A 19351-nucleotide genomic window follows, 5' to 3' on the forward strand; every position below is an offset into this window, starting at 1 on the left:
CAACGGTGGAGTGGGGGAGGGTGCGGGCCGGGGGTCGGCAGCGGCGGCCGGTGAAGCGGGGGAGGGTGCGGTGGGTCGTTAGCGACGGTGCAGTGGGGGACCGGATCTGGCGAGGTGGGATAGCGATCGAGATGGAGGGGGGTCGATATCGAGTGTCCATGAAATTTAAAAACATTCATGAGTTCAAAAAGTGCCCATGAAATACAATCGAGAAATGAAGACTACGATTTAAATACAATCGATCTTAGCTAGCTATTTGTTCACAATCTTCTTGCCCTTCTTTTTTGCAAATGGAGTTCTTCTGTGGAACGGACGTCCTTTAGGTAAGGTGGTCCTGCTTCTTCTTGTGGTGTATGCTGCTACTTCATCGTCGTCGTGATGTTCGATCTTCGGGTCGCCGTACTTGTCGAAGTCTTGCTCATTGGCTACTCCATCCATTCCGATGATCTTCCTTTTGCCTCTTCTCACGACAACACGACTGGGCTTTGACGGATCGGTAATAAAGAAGCATTGGTCTACTTGAGAAGCCAGTACCCATGGCTGATTTTTCGCGGTGACGTTTGCGCCCGCGGTCTTGGATTTGGCTTCAGGTATAACCATGGTGGTGAAATACCGGTCTTATTTTACGACGCGCTTGGCCCATCTGACACGGAACATCGGGACCTTCTCTCCAGCGTAGCTCAGCTCCCGGATCTCCTCGACCCTTCCGTAGTATCTGTCCTTGTCGTTACCGGTGTAGGATTCCATCGTTACCCTAGAGTTCTAATAACCATCGCTCTTCATGTCCTTGTCCTCGGTGTAGAATGTGTAGCCGTTGATATCGTACGCCTCATAGGTCATCAGGTTGTGCTCGGCGCCCTGTGACAAGGCGAATATGAGTTGTTCTTCCGCGGAAGAATCCTCATGTAAAGGGTACGACAGAAGCTTCTGCTTGAACCAACGCGTGAAACATGAGTTTTGATCTTTGATTATATCTCCGTCCGTCCTCTGTTGGCCTCGGTCATTGTACGTCTTCTCAATAAAGGTTTTGTGCTCTACCACCCAAGTATCGACCACGTCTATGTGTTGTAGCGCGACTAGGTTTGCTCTTTCAAAGTCGGGAAGTCGACCCTCGAAGTCGACATGCATTTCGCGGCGACCCTCACGGTGACCCCATCCAGCGAGCCTGCCGAGGTGCCTATTGACGGGCAGACCAATGGGGCCCTCGATGCCTAGATAATTCGTGTAGTAGGAGATGCACTCTTCGGTCAGAAAGCCCCTGGCTATGCTTCCCTCTAGACGTGACATGTTGCGAATGTATCCTTTGATGACACCATTCATCCTTTCGAACGGCATCATGCTGTGCAGGAACATCGACCCGAGTTGGATGATATCCTCCACGATATGGACCAGCAGATGCACCATAACATCGAAGAATGCGGGCAGGAAGTACATCTCAAGCTCTCATAGTATCACCACGATCTCTTCCTGTAGCCTTCTGAGTTGCCTCACGCCAACCGACTTCCGAGAGATGACGTCGAAAAAGTTGCATAGGCCAAATAGCATTTCACGGACGTGCGCGTCCATGATCCCACGGATTGCAACTGGAAGTATCTGCGTCATCACACGTGACAATCCCAGAAAACAGACCTCGTTTTCCATACCTTCAGCAGCGGCTCTGGCGCCTTTCGCTTCTTTCCGGCTCTGGCGCCTTTTGCTTCTTTCCCGACAGTGGGCAATATTTCCAATTTTTCAATAGTTGGTCTATTTCCTCGCCGCTCCTCGTACGCGGGCATCTTCGGGGTTCGGTTTCACCATCGAACAGATCCTTGCATTTCCTCCGCGGGTCATCGTTGCGAAGCCACCTTCGATGTCCCATGAACACGGTTTTCGAAGACCCGAGATCTCTATCTAGCTGGTGATACATTGTGTCATCCATGCACCTGACGCATCCAGAAAATCCGTGGACCACCTGCCCCGCGAGATATCCGTAACCGAGATAGTCGTGCACCATCGTGAGCAGTGCGGCTCTCATAGGGAAATATTCTTTCTATGCGGTGTCCCACGTATTGGCTGGCGTTTTCCACAGCGTGTCTAGCTCCTCTTTCAGCAGCCCCAGATACAGATTGATATCGTTCCCTGGTTGTTTCAGCCCTTCGATTAGCATACTCATGTGAATGTACTTCCTCTTCATGCACAACCAGGGGGAAGGTTGTACATCCACACAAACACAGGCCAGGTGCTATGTGTGCTTCTCTGGCTGCCAAACGGATTGACTCCATCGATGCTCGCGCCCAACACGATGTTCCTTGGATCCTTCCCAAATTCTGGGTGTTCGAAGTTCAACGCTTGCCACTGGCTCGCATCCTTTGGGTGACTCAGCATCTTGTCTTTTTTATTTATCTCCGGATCATTTGCGTCATCTTCTCGCTTCTTCTCCTCCATATCCGCGTGCCAACACAGGAGCTTTGCTACCTTAGGGTCCGCGAAATACTGCTGCAGACGACGAGTGATCGGAAAGTACCACACCACTTTTCGAGGAGCTTTCTTCCTCTTCTTGTATCGAGTGACGCCGCACACCGGACATATGGTAGACTCCGGTGCTCGTCCCGATAAATGATGCAATTGTTCATGCACACATGGTATTTCACGTGCGGTAAATCCAGAGGACACACAATTTTCTTCGCCTCCTCGAAACTGGTTGGGCACTTGTTCCCCTTGGGAAGACGTTTGTGCCAGAATGACATGTTCTCGTCGAAGCATGCGTCGGTCATTTTGTGTTTTACCTTCATCTCCAGAGCCATGAGCGTTACTTTCAGGCGGGTATCCTCGGTCCTGCATCCTTCATACAATGGAGTAACCCCGTCTATCTCCAGTTGATCCATCTTGGCTTTCTCTCGGGCGGCAGCTCTTGCATTATCCGTCTGCTTGAGAAGCAGCTCTTGAACATGAGGGTCCTACACCCAGCCCATCGATGGTCCATCGTCGTCTGCTCCGCCAGCATCTTCATCTTCATGATCATGCCCTTCGTCTGCTCCGGCATCTTCCTCATCATCATGTCCTGCATCTTCTACATGATGACTGTGTACAGCATCAGCGTCGTGATCATGTCCTGGAGATTCTTCGTCTTCTCGCCCGCCCGAGTCTTGCTCATTTCTTGCCGCCCGGCCCCCATGGACGACTTCATAGTCATCTTCATCACCTTGCCACCGATAGCCATCCATGAAACCACGCAAGAGCAGGTGGTCCCGCACCTGCCCAGAATCCGGGTCCGCAATAAGGCTCTTCAGCTTGCATCTTCGACACGGACATCTTATCTCCGTCTCGTTCTTTTGAAGCATCTCGGCCTTCGTGGAGCTCAAAAACCTATTCATGATGCCTTCGGTCATCGTGCGGACCATGGTCTCCTGCGGGGTAGAGCAAAACGATATTTTAGAACCAAGAAAAAATTTGGCATGACTTTCCCTAAAAATAGGACCAAAAAGAACGCATAGTGCCAAAATTCTCGCCGAAATGGAAATGAATCAACATTCCGGCAAAATATTGGCAACTATCGCATTTCAAATACCGGTACCTGCAAACACAAACATATATGCAACACCACAAACATATGCAACACCACGAACATACATAGATCTAGCTAGGCCACAAAAAGTGCATGTGCACGTTGTTGGAGAGGGAGAACAACATAGATAGCTTCCCCCCTTACTTACCTATCAAAAAAAGGCAATTTAACCACTTAATTTGGATGAATCTATGGTGCAAATGAGGTGAGGAGGAGGAGGCAGCCGAGACAAGCTTGGAGGAGAAGGTGGAGAGAATGAAGTGGGAAAAGTGAGTGGGTAGGTGGGCTGTCCAAAATATCTTGTTGGTCCCAGCTTACTAATAGCGCACCAGATGCAAATGCGCCATTAGTAACTCTGGTTACTAATGGCGCACCCGCTTCTGGTGCGCCGTTAGAAGTTTTGCAAAAAAATAAAAAAAAAGTATACATTCTAATGGCGCACCGTGGCACAGTGCGCCATTGCTAGTTTACACTAGTAATGGCGCACTGTGCCACGGTGCGCCATTAGAATGTTTGGAAAAATTAAAAATAATTGTTACTAGTGGCGCACCTTGTGCCTGGTGCGCCATTAGTGTCTTCCACACTAATGGCGCACCACCTGACAGGTGCACCATTAGTGTCCATCCCATCTATAGCCCTTTTTCTAGTAGTGTTCTGAGGGTAAAAGGATCAAGATTTACTACAGTTGCTTCCCAACTGCATACTTGGTCCAGAAATGAAGATCATGATGGTGCACTTACATGGAGTGTCCACTTGAGCTAAAATTGGGCAAGGCAGAGTCATTTGGTCATATGAAGATGCTCACAAAGTATCATACCATTTGGCAAAGCCAAAATGGTACTTGCTTCACAAACATCTTTTCTAGACAGAAACTTGAAATAATTATGGTGATTAAATGGCTCAATGAAATGATGCCAAAATGAGTGGAGGGATGTTTTATGGGTAGAATAATGATCTGGTAATTTATCAGGATTTTTGAAGTAATATAAAATATACTTGCTTCACAACCTAAAAATAATGCCAGAAACAAAGATTTGCTCTTGTGCTCAGATAGATGATTGGATGGGGCTGCAAATGGGTGGAGGGGGTTAATATGAGAACATTAAGGAGTGTGCAAAAGTTCAACTTATTTGGGTACTCCCAGCTAGTACTTCCTTCACAAAGCCTTCTGTTTGGCAGAAACTTTGAAAATTCACTGAGGAAGATTGGCTAGGCAAATAAATTATAACTTGTGCATGAGGCAATTATTTGGACATATAAACATGACCAAAAAGGTTGGGAGTCAATAGGAGAAATATAAATTACACTTCCTTCACAAAGTGCCATTCATGGCAGAATAGGAAAAGGAATATTGGGGAATTATTTTTGAACATGGCAATGAAATATTTGATCAAGATATGACCCAAAAAAATTATGAGAATTATTTGGGAATTTTAGAAGTAAATATAGGTTGCTTCACAACCTAGGGCAATTGGAGTTATTCCTTTAACAGAAAAGGAATATTCCCAATAGAAATAATATTGGGATCTGGGCTAGGATGGAAATGACAGGGTCTAGGGATGGATTTGGGAATGGCAAGCCACTCTGGAAGCAAAGAAGAGGTCATCTTCTTCAGTTTCCAGACCACAAAGCCACGAAAAAGGAAAACTCAAGCAAAAACCTTGGAAAACCAAAAGAAAAAGAAAAGGGCCAAAAATCAGGCTGTCACACTCATGGTGCAGAGTCTCAGGCAGGTTGTAGAAGCTCATAATGAATAGGGGCAGGCTGGACACGGACGAGTTAATGAGCACCGTTCGGGCTGCCTTCTTGAGCCACCGACCCTGCCAGGGTTCAATGGGGTGTTGTAGCTTACCCACCGTGGGGTGCAGCTCAGCCACCGTGAGCCTCGTGTCGCTAATGGGGATCCCCAAATAAGTCGTGGGGAAGCTCCCAAGCTGGCAATTAATATGGTTTGCGATGCTCTGCCGCTCGTCAAGTATCCCAAGACCATGACCACACTCTTATCGAAGTTGATCCTGAGGCCAGATATCTGCTGAAAGCAGAGCAGGAGGAACTTCAAGTTCGTGATGTCTCTCGCTGAGCCTTCCACCATGATAATGGTGTCATCTGCATATTGGAGGAGGGAAATCCTATTCCCGCCTGCTAGATGCGGGACAATGCCCTTAATATGTCCCGCGGCCTTGGCTTTATCTAAGATGGCTGCCAGAGCATCAACAACCATGTTGAAGAGGAACGAAGAGAAGGGATCGCCCTGATGAACCCCACAGAATGTGGGGAAATATGGTCCAATCTCGCCATTTATGTTAACCGCGGTTCGGCCTGAGGAGACCATTTGCATCATGGGGGTCACCCATCTATCGTTGAAGCCCTTCTGGAGCAAGCATTCCCGAAGGAAGGACCAACTGACCGTGTCATATGCCTTCTGGAAGTCCAGCTTCGGGAAGACCGCCTTGAGGTGCTTCGTGTGCACCTCATGGAGTGCTTCGTGAAACACTAGGACTCCATCAAGGATATATCGGCCCTGGATAAATGCCGACTGATCAGGGTGAGTGATCCGGTCCGCTATGGGGGCCATCCTAATGGCGTACCCCTTCACAAGGATACGGGAGATGCCATTGATCGCCGTAATCGGGCGGAAATGGCGGATATCTGATACTCCAGTTACTTTGGGGATGAGGGTGATTATCCCAAAGTTCAGCCTGGTGAGGTCGACGGATCCTACGTAGGACTCCTCAAAAAGGACCATCACCTCTGGGTTAATTACCTCACAGAAGGTCTGGAAGAACTTCACCGGGAGACCATGTCTGATATGGGGAGCTCGAGCATTTGAGCTCTGGCTTGTGTTTCTTCCTTGGTGTCTCGTACGGATCCATCAATATCAAAGTTGTAATCTACATATCGTTTAACAAATTCTTGGTCAAGAATAAGTTTTGAGCAACACGCTTGCGTTATATTTTTATATGGGGAGCATAATGAGAATGGCCTTTTGGAGCTTGGCCTCCATGGAGGCCCTTTTTTCAAAAAAAAAATCAAAATTCATATTTTTTTCGGTTTCAAAAAATTCTGAAAAAATGTGTACAAATATACAAGGATGTGATGTGTATGTCGGTAAAATTTCAGGATGAAATACCTTGAGATGTGATCTGTGCAAAAAGAACAAATTCATGGACTTTTGAGATAAATAGTATCATGAGATAAAATGTCATAGTTTTGTCTTTTTTGCATAGCCCTCATTTCAACGTATTTCGTCCTAAAAATTTACACACATGTGTGTTATGCCTCCATGTATGTCTGTATTTTTTTAGAATTTTTTGGAAGGTAAAAAATGTGAATTTTTTGGAAGTTTGAACTTTTCAAAAACCGGCATCCATGGAGACCGAGCTCCAAAAGCAATTTTCGGAGATACAGAATATATGTATAAGGCATTCCAAATTAGAAATGAAAGCAAACACCGCTAAAGGAAAATAACAATAGTGCGTGATAGAATCCAGTGCTACAAACTGGTGGCATAAATAAGTCTCATTCTCCGGTCCTAACAGTTTAGATTACGAGGTGGAGGTGATACATCAAATAAACTGACTTGATCCATATGGAATCTCAGGAATATACTTTTTTGAGCTGCTTAACTAGTAGTACTTCAGATAAATCAGTGTCACAAACTACGAAATCTAGAGAAAGCTAAAAGGTTGCAAACAACTGCGTTTCCCAAGCTTTTTTCCTAGGCCAGCGGACCTCAAGTTCGTCATCCTTTTTGCAGCTATGCCCCTGTGACCACATAAAAGGTGAAAGCAATATTAGTTTTTTTTTTGTTTGTTTTCTGAGGATGAAGCAACCTTAGTTAATCTTACGACATGCAATAATCGAAATACATAATGTGTTGACCGAAATTTCGCAGGTCAACACTAGTTACTTATTCTCGGTATCAATCAGCATCACGTGCTAGGAATGACCAAAATGCATGAAAATTGCAAACAGTACATATTTTCACTGATCATAGATTAACTAGCTACACGCGGGTGATCATGATTCGGAAAAAAACTTACCTGCAAGCTGAGCCGTCAATATGGAAGCGTAACGTGCTTCTTGTGCAGTTTCTTCCATTCATTACGTGGCACATGTGCAACGGAGTATGCCATACTCATGACCCCACGAAACAGTTTTGTTATCTCCTCAACGATGAATTCATTACTCCAAGAATCCTAATAATAAAGGAGGCATGCATGTGATTAGAGGTTAGTCCTAACTAATGTTGCTTCAAGGACATACACAACAGAGTAACTTTGAGATTGAGAATAACTTACGAGCTTGAGCGCAAGAGTGTGCTCCTCGTGATGCAGTCTGAGGTTCCTTACAAACTGAACGATGTCACAATAGATGGAATTATTATACGCGCCCAAATTATAGATACGGTCGTATAGGGCACGATTGGGGTCATTTATATAGTAATCTTTGATTTTATGCCCCTGGTACCGATCCAGCAGAAAGTACATGGCATTTGAGTACTCAAGACGTTCTTGTCCAGTCATGTGCGACCACATAAAAATCTCAGCCAATTCATAACTTCCGAGTTTAGCATCAGCGGAACCCAATAGAAGTGGGTGGCCCAGTACATTTGTGTCCCAATGATCACTGAATGCAAAGAGATTGCAGTTAAAGGAAACAATTTTGGCACAATAAACAAGGAGTACTACTAATTCCAAATCCACGGTTAAAATCCACGGTTAAAAGTAATTATACCTGGTCATTGCACCGGAATTGAGAAGACAATCAAGACTTCTCCAATCATCACTTGCTGCAGCCCCGAAAAATTCATCTTCCATGAAATACTTGCTGAGATCCTTTATGTCTTGGGTAACTAGCCATCTACCTGTGTGCCGTGCTACGTTAATCAGTTTCACTGCTCCCGAAGAAACGACATAGCTGGATTTTTTGGAAAGACCATGATGGAACACCTTTCTCACTCTCGCGAAGGAAAGAACCTCTATGAACTTCCTGCAAAACAGGCCGGACAAATTAACTCATGCTGCACCTCCATGAATGTAATTGTTGTTTGAAATAACATACTCTACGGAGAAGAAAGAGTCAGAAATCTATGCTCACCTTATTGTGTTCATCCAAGACTCTGTCAATTCTGTTTTTTCTGCATCTTTAAAGAATTCAAACCCGTCTGTGTTTTCATGAAAGTAGCCATCAAACTTTTCATAAACCACAACCCATCGCTTTATCTGTTCGCAGTAAGCACTGAAATAGGCCTCCACTATCGCGTGCGAGTAATCGGCAAGCTTTTGGGTTTCCTCGACGATTCTTTGGGCAACTACTCCGTCTTCTGCTTCATCTGGTTTTAGAATTACAGCGGTCACGTCAACCTCATCAAAATCCCCAGAGCCATCTTCAATACGCATAGTCCCTTGAGCTATGGTCCGACCACGAATATACTCGAATTTAAACGATCTAACGAACCCACCAACGATCATCTGCATTTTGTAACAGCATGAGACTGTAAGCGGATATATTTTCTGAAGTATACTATAAAAACAGCGATTATATGAACGCAAACCGATACCTTCTTTGGCGTAGTGCGGCCACCCAGTTTAGTACCAGAGAAATGGGAGTCGGCATTATTCCTTCGACGTTGCTGAATTCGCGCTTGCACCACTCGAGTAGCAAACTCTTGTGCTACAGTGATGGAATTCTGAGGCTCGGGCACATTATCCTTCTTTCTCTGTATAAGGTGAATAAAGCAAAACAAGAAAGTTAACCTTAAGGAGATGCCAACTAAAGAGGATTTTTGTGAATACAGAAGCGCGAGATGGACACTAGACTGCTCTTAACTGGTCACGAAACTAATAGCTCAGCTATGTTGCTGGTTAATAATAGCCCATCAATCTACTCCCTCTATAAACTAATATAAGAGCGTTTAGATCACTACTGCTCTTATATTTCTTTACAGAAGGAGTACTATTTATGCATATGGCGTCACAATCAGCAGTCCGTACTCTGTTTCACGTGGGACTGTGGGAGAATTTTTCCTGTAACTAGTGATTTCGATTTTCCCCTCGTTGATTTCCTCAAAAACTAAAAAATAAACTCTATCTCAGGCTCTCAGCACAAATTGGAGACATGAACGACAGAGAGGCAGGTACTGCAAGTCTGCAAGTCGATCGAGTTGCAACACTTTTTTCTGTACTTTGGCATGGCATATTTTTCAAAATATTTACGATTGTCACTTACATGACATATTTTGCTAATATCGTTCTTGCCCTGGAGCTTGCTTAAATCTTTTCCATCCGATCGCAATACAGGATCACGTTCCACTACTATATCCATGCAAAAAAACAAAACTATATACTTCTCCCTCAGTTTTATAATGTAAGACGTTTTTTAACACTCCTCCGTTCCATAATGTAAGGCGTTTTTTTGACACTACACTAGTATCAAAAAACGTCTTACATTATGAGAGGAGGGAGTAGTATATAGGATATATCAAACACGCCCATTAAGTAGGGAGTGCTACGTAGAGACTGCACTGGTACATTGCTTCTACATACGATAGATCAAATACGCCCGTCATTTATGGATGACTTTGTCGTTATGATTTTGTATTTATAAAGTCGGCTATATGACTTTTCTCCAAAAGGACAGTGCTATCTACTCCCTCCATTTCTAAACGTAAGCCCTTTTAGAGATTTCAACACAGACTATACATGAATGTATATAGCGTATTTTAGAGTGTACATTTACTCATTTTGTTATGTATGTGATATGTATTGAAATCTGTAAAAATGCTTCTATTTAGGAACGGAGAGAGGAGGGAGTAGTATATTATACTAAACAATAACAACAGCTGGAAACCAAAAGTCTGACAGCCAAAGTGAAGCTCAAAGCGCCAGAACCAAGGAAAATGTAATCTCGTGGTTTTTGGGACAGCTGTGCATATCGTCCAATCAAATTTTACTCCATGCGGGAGTACTTTCCCCTTTTAGTAGAAAACAACATAATTATCTTCTACAAACAAATCAAGGACTTATCAAATATGTTATGTGTGTTGTGTGACCTTTTGATATTTCGTAAAAGGAGATGAGCAACTCGGACTCATTTATCATTTTCATGATTGCTGTTATTTATATATGTTTATATTTACACGACTCACAAACAGAACTGGGCGAAAGACCACAACCTTTTGTTACTTCTCCGGACGTCCATTCATGCATTGAAGAGTGAATACATTTGACATTCATATTCCATATAAACCCTATCCAATAAGTTCTTTTTTAACTGAACCCTATCCAATAAGTTGGAATTATGAGAAGGCCATAGATCAGCGAGCTCATTGGACATTGATTCAACGTAACGAGCAATCCCTACCACTCTTAGTAAGCGGGATATAATTATAAAATACAATTATTGCTCAATAGATAGATAGATATATGTGTTATGGATAATAATGATTGTAAGTAAATCCACATGTGTATGCATCCATATGAAGAAAAATGGAAATAACTCTGTTCCTGATAGAACACAACCTTATTGAGGTTTGTCCTTGGAAGCCAAATAAAATTGAATAAAGCGGTAGAATAATCCTTGCAATGGAAAAAGCAATACAACCATGAATGCTGTAAAATTATTTTTAAAGTGTGCGTACATATTTAACATAAATATGAAACGCGCAACGCATGCTGACAGATCATGTGATCTACAAACGATCGAGTTGAACAAATTTACTTTACTTTTGTCCTATACATGGAAAGGGATAAGGACTCCAAACTACTACAAGCACATGTTTTACAATTGTTTCAAAAAAAATGGACATAGCTGTTTCCTACAACAGGGACATTTATAAAAATTAATAACATAGTCCCTCCTTTCCCATAATGTAAGACGTTTTTTGACACTACATTATGGGACGGAGGGAGTACATTTTTTATTTGTACTCCCTCCGTCCGGTGAAAAATGTACATCTAAAATTTTCAGGACAAATTATGGAGTGGAGTAAAAAATGCATTGGGAAAGTGCAAGCCACCATCTCTCTCCTCTTTAATTACCCAACACCCAATGAGCTAGTAAGTGCGTGTAGAAATTAAGAAGACTATGTATAGAATGCTATCGGTCTTGATTACCGTGTGATGAGAGAAATTACTTTAAAATGCATTGGAAAGATAGAAGTACACTTTTTATGGATAAATTTTAAATCCAAACGTACACTTTTCACCGGACAGAGGGAGTATGTTTCCACAATTCCTCTCCAGCCATCACATCCAGCAGAAAATAACCCACATCAATTTATAAATTATAACACTACCCACGTTAATTAAGCCCTTCAAGTGTGCACGTCCATCTAAAAGAAGGAAAATACTACTTGGTTGCACATAAGACATGGAGTTCACATGAGTTTCTCTATGGATCTGATGTGTCATATAGAACAATGTTCAAGCTAGAGCTATGCAAGAATACTAATCTATGAACAATTACTGGGTAAGAGAATCTGCAAACTACTATAATATTGGTGAAGCAACACAATACTTGTGAAACAATGCAGAAATATATGAAGTAGTCTTACTATCTCAAAAGCCTACGTGTACATTTGTTACAGTTACAAATTTAAACTTCCATATGTATACAAATAAATCATTTGACTAGGACTAACTGAAGGAATATAATTTCTTTAATAAATAAATAATACTGTACATGTTGTTTAGAATAATGTTCCAAAAATGTGTGTTGTATTTTTTCTGTTTGTTTATATAACTTTCATCTCTACTTAATTAGAGCATATTCTGAATAAATATAACCATTTGGTTTCTAAACAGGGAAAATATATTATGTGTCAACAAACTGTTTTTACACACAATACAACAAAACAGACATAAAAAAAATACACACAAGTTTTAGTATGTTCTTTTTTTACGGAAACAAGTTTTAGTACATGTCCATGTCTGGTTTCTTGCGATCTTTCAAAGAAAAAAAAATGGGCATCTTTTTCATTGTCTTGTTCATGTGATGTTGGACTTAGTTCAATATTTTTTATTCATAGATATGTTTCACTCATTATGGTGTCGAAATAATTGGTAATAGAAAAGCAAATTAGCGTGACATGGTCCAAAACAAGACACGGACCACTGTATTTCGTTTATCACAAGTCAAGCATCAAGTAATGATATGGTGGCTACTTGATATACGTAGGTTAGAGAAGAAAAGTATATCCAACAAATTTGGTTTCACAAACTAGAAGCTTGTTAACCCAGAAAAAAGGTGCCAACTGCCAACACTCCTCTTTTTTGGCGATCTGTAAATGTGGGTTATAATAACGAATGTTTGTCGCGTTTCAGTTAAATTGGCATGTGTATGTGCTCATAAAGAATAGGAGAAGACCACTTTCTTGTGAATAGAATGCGGGTTTTCATTAATTACTTTTTGAGGGGGGCACGGTTCTCCTGCGGGGCTGGGTTTTCATTAACTTTGACCGTGGAATGATACAGTGTAGGGCAAAAAAAAAAAACTAAAGAATGCAACACAATCTATTGAAAAGAAATTAAGCTCACGTGCATTTAACATTTCCACTCATGAAGTATATGCAAACCAATACAAATGGGGAACCCCATGTGTCCACAGATAGAAAATCTCACCCCACGGGACGAGGAGGTGCCTGTCGAGAACGACATGGAGGCGCTGGCGAAGAAGCACTGCAGGCGGGGCGGGTGAGGGAGTGGAGTGACGGCTTGATGGTTGCACTCCTCCAAGGCTCCAAGTAAGCTGGGTGGGAGAGCTGAACGAACAAGCCTCAGGAAGACGAGAAGGAAGGCCGCTCCCCTCTCCTATGCGAATGGTGGCTGAGAACTCCAAGTTTCCTACTAGCCTACCACCGATATTTAAGCCCTGGAACTCTCTGAGTCGTCGTACATGAAGTAGGCACGCACAGTAAATAACACTCTATGCTGAAGATATGGACAGACTGGTTCAAGCGAGAGAGAGAGTATGTGACGTATGGCAGTGTCCAATGGATGTTCAATGTGTAAAGAAAGAGCGGGAGAAAAAGTTCTAGCAACACGCAATTTATGGTGAATGTGTGTGTGGACTGTGGAGAGAGAGAGAGAGAGCGTATGGCATCCAACGGGCAACAGATGTTTCAATGTAGAGAGGGAGGGAGGGGAGAGAGAGAGAGCTACAGCAATGCCAGTGTGCTTGGTGTGTGTAGAGTATGTAACGTATGTCAGTGTCCAATGGATTTTCGATGTATAAAGGCAGAGAGAGAAAGGTATATCAATGCCCAATGGATGATGAATGTCTGTAGAGCGAGAGAGCACGAGTATGTTCAATGTGGAGTGCGAGGGAGGGGGAGGGGGAGAGAGAGAGTTATATCAATGCCCGGTGGATGGCGTGTGTAGAGAGAAAGATGAGTTATGGCAATCTCCAATGGATGGTCAATGTCCGTCTGCCCGGAACAATAGGCCTAGTTAGAGCAATTCCAAGGCGTCAACCCATTTCGTCCGGAGGCGTCCGTTTAGCTCGCCGCGCATAAAAAAGTCGGCCCAATGCGCTGACCCAAACGGACGCGCGTTCGTTTTTGGTCCGCCTGCCGACCCATTCCTGACCCAATTTTGAGCCTCATTTGCGTCTGCGCGGACACGAGGCGGATGCACGCGCCGCGTGCCAACTACTCCCACCGGCCCGCCAGTCGGTGGCAAAGCGTCCACCATTTTCCTCCACTTTCCCAAAACCCCCCGCCCTCTAGCGCTCCCGGCCGCTCGCCATGGACGACGCCCTCAATGCCGCCGCCGGCCTCGCCTCCCTAGCCTCGTCCGGCATCACCTACGTCCCCTCCGGCAAAGGCAAGCCCCGCACCCCCGGAAGACCGCTGACGTCCGAGGAGCGGGCCGCGGAATCGGCCAAGAGGAAGGGCCGGAGGCACGCGGCGGGCGCAAGGGGCGAAGCAGCGGCCGCGGACGCAAGGGTCATCAACGGGGAGGAGAAGTTCAAGGCGCAATATGCCGCCCTCATGGTGCGTAGGGGGAAGAAAGCCGTGAAGGAGGTTTGGGAGGGCGAAAAGCCATGGTCGCGGGGGAAGACCAACTCCAAGGAGGTGGACAAGCAGGATGCGGCGTCGATCGCCTTGCTCGCAAGTGTGGAGGGCATGATGACCAAGAAGGACAGAAGCGACGGCATGACATAGAAGAGCAAATGAACGCCTTCATGGAGATTCAAAGAAGGAGGCTTGAGAGGCGGAGAAAGCCAGCGAGGATGCTTGAGATGGAGGTGGAGAAGCAAGACAAAATGCTCGAGATCGAGGCCGCCAATGCCAAGACCAAGGCGAAAGAAGTGGCTCTCGCTAGTATGATGACGGGGGTAGAGATCATGAAGGTGGACCTCAACACCGTGTCGCCGAGAAAGAGGCCACGATTCGAGCAGATGCAGGCCGATATGCTCAAGTTCGACGACGAGTGATCTATGGCAACGACCGCCATCCCTTTTTTGTATGCCGACAAGTGTGTTGGCATGATCGCGTCCGAGATGGTGTGGTTGAATTTCTCGTCACTTTTTGTGTGTTTTCATGTGTGCCGGCCGCTGGCAAGTGCGCCAGCATGAACTGTGTGGTGTTTTTCGGAGGCTGGCATTGTATGTTGACCACTGCTATAGTGTCGGCATGAACTTTGGGCAACAGCATGGCCGTTGTCCTGATCTATGGCCGCGGGCCTTTTTAGATTTGTGCGCGAACATGAAATGGGTCGCAGGCGTTGAACGCATGGGCGACCCAATAGAAAAACAGGACGGACACCGAGCGACTGCTGACCTAAATAAAAAAAAAGGATAAAATCACCATCCGTTTAAGTCGGTGCGTTGGAGTTGCTCCTAGGCTGGGCAAGCTGATCTGCGAGGGGTAGGCGTTCGAGGCGTGTTCAATGCACTGTGAATGTGTGTAGTGTAGAGAGAGAGAGCGCGAGTATGCCAGGGTAGGCGATCGAGGACCGTAGAGAGAGAGAGAGAACGAGTATGGCATGCCCACACGGAGGATGCAGAGGGTGAGAGACGCGCGCGGCAAGTGGGCTGGCTTTTGGTGGAAGAATGGTGCTGTGTGACAAACCAAATGTCTCGGACACATTAAAACAATTAAAACAATAGGGAAGCCGTTCATTCAACCACTGTATCAAGTGTCCACCTTAGTTCAACCAGACAATTAAAGAAAACTTATGAAATTCATGGAGTTAATTGCAAGAAATTACCACATTTGCAGTTAGGTTTGCAGAAAAACATCAAGTCGCTAATCCATTGCAAAAAACACCGATATTTCTCTAATCTTATTGCAAAAGGCATCAATCGGATGATTTGGTCTGTTTGATCGCTTTCGGACAAGTGGGGTCTTATTGCAAGGAGCCGACATGGCAAAAAATTAACACACACTCCTGAAACAAATAAGAAAACACAATCAACTGCCCGCTCCCGAATTTTTGCTGCCCAAGTAGAGCAGCAACACGCGGGAATGGGGCTCGTCGCCAGGGAGCGGAGGGCATGGGTAGAGTCGTGCGGCTGATGTGGCAGTCGGCGGCGGAACTGGCCGGGCGGGCGGGCCGCGCCTCATCCCTACGGTTCGTGCCCTGCCGCGGCGGCTCGCCTCTGCTCGCTCCAGTGATGCGCGCCGCTGCTTGCATTGCCGCACTGCACGCCACCGCCCCGCTTCTTGCGCCGCCGCCCTGCACGTTGTCGTGTCGTTTCTTGATGCAATGATGTGCGCCGCCACTAGAGCTCGAGCTACGCGTGGCTCGCTGCTTGCACCCTTGTTGCGCACCCCCGGTACTGCTTGCTCCGCTTCTGCACCTAGAAGAAAAGGAGGCGGCGAGCACCTTGGCCCAGGTTGTGGCAGCGATGCAGTTGGCCGGCGAGGGCTTGCGGGAATTGCGGCGAGGGCCTGCAAGAACAGCCGATCCCGGTTGGATTGGCGTAGGAGGATTTGTTTTGGGAGGGAGTTTTATTTATGGAAAAAGACCAGTGTTGACTAAGTTTTGTTTTAGATTCCATGGTGTTTATGTCAATTCTTTGCCAAGTCAGCTCCTTAAAATTGGGTCCCACTTGTTAGAAAGCGATCAAACGGACCAAATCACCTGATCAGTGCTTTCTGCAATAAAATTAGAGAAATTGTGGTGTTTTTGCAACGGATTAGCGACTTGGTGGTTTTTTGCAAACCTAGTCGCAAATGTGGTAATTTCTTGCAATTAACTCAAATACAAACCAGACAATATCTGTTAAATTCCGATAGATTACAACCAAAAGGACAAAATTTCACAAAGTTGAGCTAAACTAAATGAAATTTAAAGTAAATTTAAACTAACCTAAGCAGGGTACCGAAGGGTGACCTCATAGGCATGGTATTTGAGGCCGACCCGTCGTAGCCCTCCCCATCACCATTGCCTTCGTTATCGTTGTCGTCAATGTCCTTCTAAGGGCGGAAGGCCTCCTAGGGATCGCCGCAACACGCTAACAGTGTAGCCGCTCAGCTTCCTCTGCTCCCTGGACCATGTCTGCCTGGACGCGACCGCCGGCCATGGACATGCTCTTGTCCTTGCCCTTGTCGGCGAGGGCGACGACGGTGTGCTCTGGCTCCTCTAGCCTCACTTTGAGTTTGAGGAGCTGGTCAGTGATCCGGATCCGGCGGCGAGTGGGCATCTGCACACTGGTCCTGGACCATTCCTTGGCTCTGGCCAACACGATGTCCAGGTTGGCGGGCACCTTGTCCGGCGCACTGAAAGTGCAACTGGTAATTCATAACAACATGTAGCTCATTCAACTAATATCTGTTCAAGTTAAATATTTCAGAAAGTTCAATGATTGGCATGGCATGGACTAGAGATGTGGGCCCCTCAAAATGCTAAGGACAAAGATTGGCAAAGGCTCAAGACTCTTCATTTTCATTTTAGTGATCCAAGATCACATTGAGTCCATAGGAAAGCCAATACTATTAAAAGGGGACGAGGCATTGCTTAATGGTCTACTTTCTCAAAGTGCTTAGTGATATTGCTCCAAAACCCTCAACCACTTTCTCATTTCCACATTTGTCCAAAACCTAAAGTCAAACTCGCCCCAAAATTTGATCTATCCAGAGCCACCGGGTTCATTTGACATAGCCATAGCCAGAAACCCTAATCAATTCGGTCTCACCGATACGGCTCTCGATCTCACCCAGATGGCTTCGCAAACTCTTTGTTTCCCTTCATAACATTTCGGTCTCACCGAAATAAGCGATCGGTCCCACCAAGTTCGCATTGCAAACTCTATGTTTCCCTTTCGTAACGTTTCGGTCTCACCGGAAGGAGCGATCGGTCCCACCGAGTTTGCTTGACCAACTCTCTGTTTGATCAATTGCTGAAATTGGTCTCATCGAGTTCATGTGATCAGTCTCACCGAGATGTGGTTTTGCCCTAGCCCTAGCACATCGGTCCCACCTGATGAGGACATCAATGCCATTGTTACAGCCACAACCCCTGCCGCAATACATGATGGACCAATTACTAGAGCCCGCACACGCCAAATAAATTACCAGGTACTTTCGTTTCAGTACTATGAAGACACCATAATGAGTGCAAGATGTCTTGGACGAAATATACAAGATGCCACTTCACAAATTTCGTCCAGAGGCTATTATATGTGCTGCGTCAGCTTATTATTGGTCCAGGCCCATGTAATTTCTAAATACATAAGTATAGGCTGTTTTTAGAGTCCGTATGTGTGGGGAAACAAGAGATAGGGTTGGTTTTGGACCCCTCTTCCAAGGGTCACGAAATTCCCCCTACTCCTCCATATATACAACCTTTAGGGAGTCGTTTAGAGTTTGGGTTTTGTTAAGATTAAAAGTTCTCCATAGCTGCAACATCGTGTACTTCGTTTGTGTTCAACGACCAGACAAAGGTATCACAGAACCCCGTCTTCATTAATAAAGCTTTCCTATTATATTCGCAATATCCAGATTGCAATCTCAGTTTCTTGCTTGTTCTTCGTTTGCTTACAGGAAAACAGACCCTCGTGGTCAGGTTGATCGTGCTCCGGCGTGGTCAAGTTGGTTTAGTGATTGCTAAAGCGCGACATCTCGCACGTTCGTAGTCGAATCATCAAGGTCGACTCCCACAGAAAACGATATCCACCATATCATCAAAACATCGAGACACCTTCGCATATATCAAGTGGTATCAGATTTCCAGGTTGCTCGGTGAGATTTTACAGTTTTTTTGTAGTTTAGGTCGAGTCTGTTCTTCATACCTATAGTCCATGGAAAAGCCAAAAAATTAGGGTTAGTTCATCATATCTGAACCAATCTGAGCCTTTGCATAATCTTTTTAGGGTTTTGCATTGTTGAATTTGCGGTTGCATCGTCGTGTCTAGTTGCCGGTCTTAGTGTCTAGTCCTTTAGAGTTTCGAGTTCTGTTCACAAGTTGTCACACCACCGCCGCACCATCGTCATCACCGCTGCCATATACCACCATCATCATCACCGCTGCCATATATATACCACCATCATCGTCACCGCTGCCATATAGCACCATCATCATCACTGCTGCCATGACCACCATCGTCATCACCGCTGCCATATACCAACACCGATCCGAGTCCATATACCACCATCGACCCACTTCCATATACCAGCGCCGATCCAAGTCCATATAGCACCACCGATCCGTATCCATATACCACCACTACTCCGAGTCCATATCATATTAGGTTTACTTCTGAGATCCATCTGTTTCCAGATTTGTGTTTCCTTGTCTATGTAGGTTTCGGATTCCATCAATCATTTGCCGTTCCGTAGAAGAGGTTGGTTTCCAAAAA

The 19351-nt window shown here is 45.1% G+C and overlaps 1 protein-coding gene and 1 pseudogene across 1 annotated transcript; both read right to left on the reverse strand.

Annotated features, from left to right (window-relative positions):
* Positions 1-7028: 7028 nt before the first annotated feature.
* Positions 7029-13365, reverse strand: LOC119306169. Its single transcript, XM_037582472.1, has 7 exons — positions 13168-13365; positions 9108-9266; positions 8645-9018; positions 8282-8536; positions 7846-8173; positions 7588-7743; positions 7029-7309 (listed from the first exon to the last, which is right to left on the reverse strand). The coding sequence occupies exons 1-6, from the start codon at positions 13201-13203 to the stop codon at positions 7603-7605; spliced, it is 1293 nt and encodes a 430-aa protein (XP_037438369.1). The 5' UTR covers positions 13204-13365; the 3' UTR covers positions 7029-7309; positions 7588-7602.
* A 3643-nt stretch (positions 13366-17008) lies between these two features.
* The window catches only part of LOC119350444, an 89687-nt pseudogene continuing 87344 nt past the window's right edge, over positions 17009-19351 (reverse strand).

The sequence above is a fragment of the Triticum dicoccoides genome, chromosome 1B (genome assembly GCF_002162155.2).
Source record: "Triticum dicoccoides isolate Atlit2015 ecotype Zavitan chromosome 1B, WEW_v2.0, whole genome shotgun sequence".
NCBI lineage: Eukaryota > Viridiplantae > Streptophyta > Magnoliopsida > Poales > Poaceae > Triticum > Triticum dicoccoides.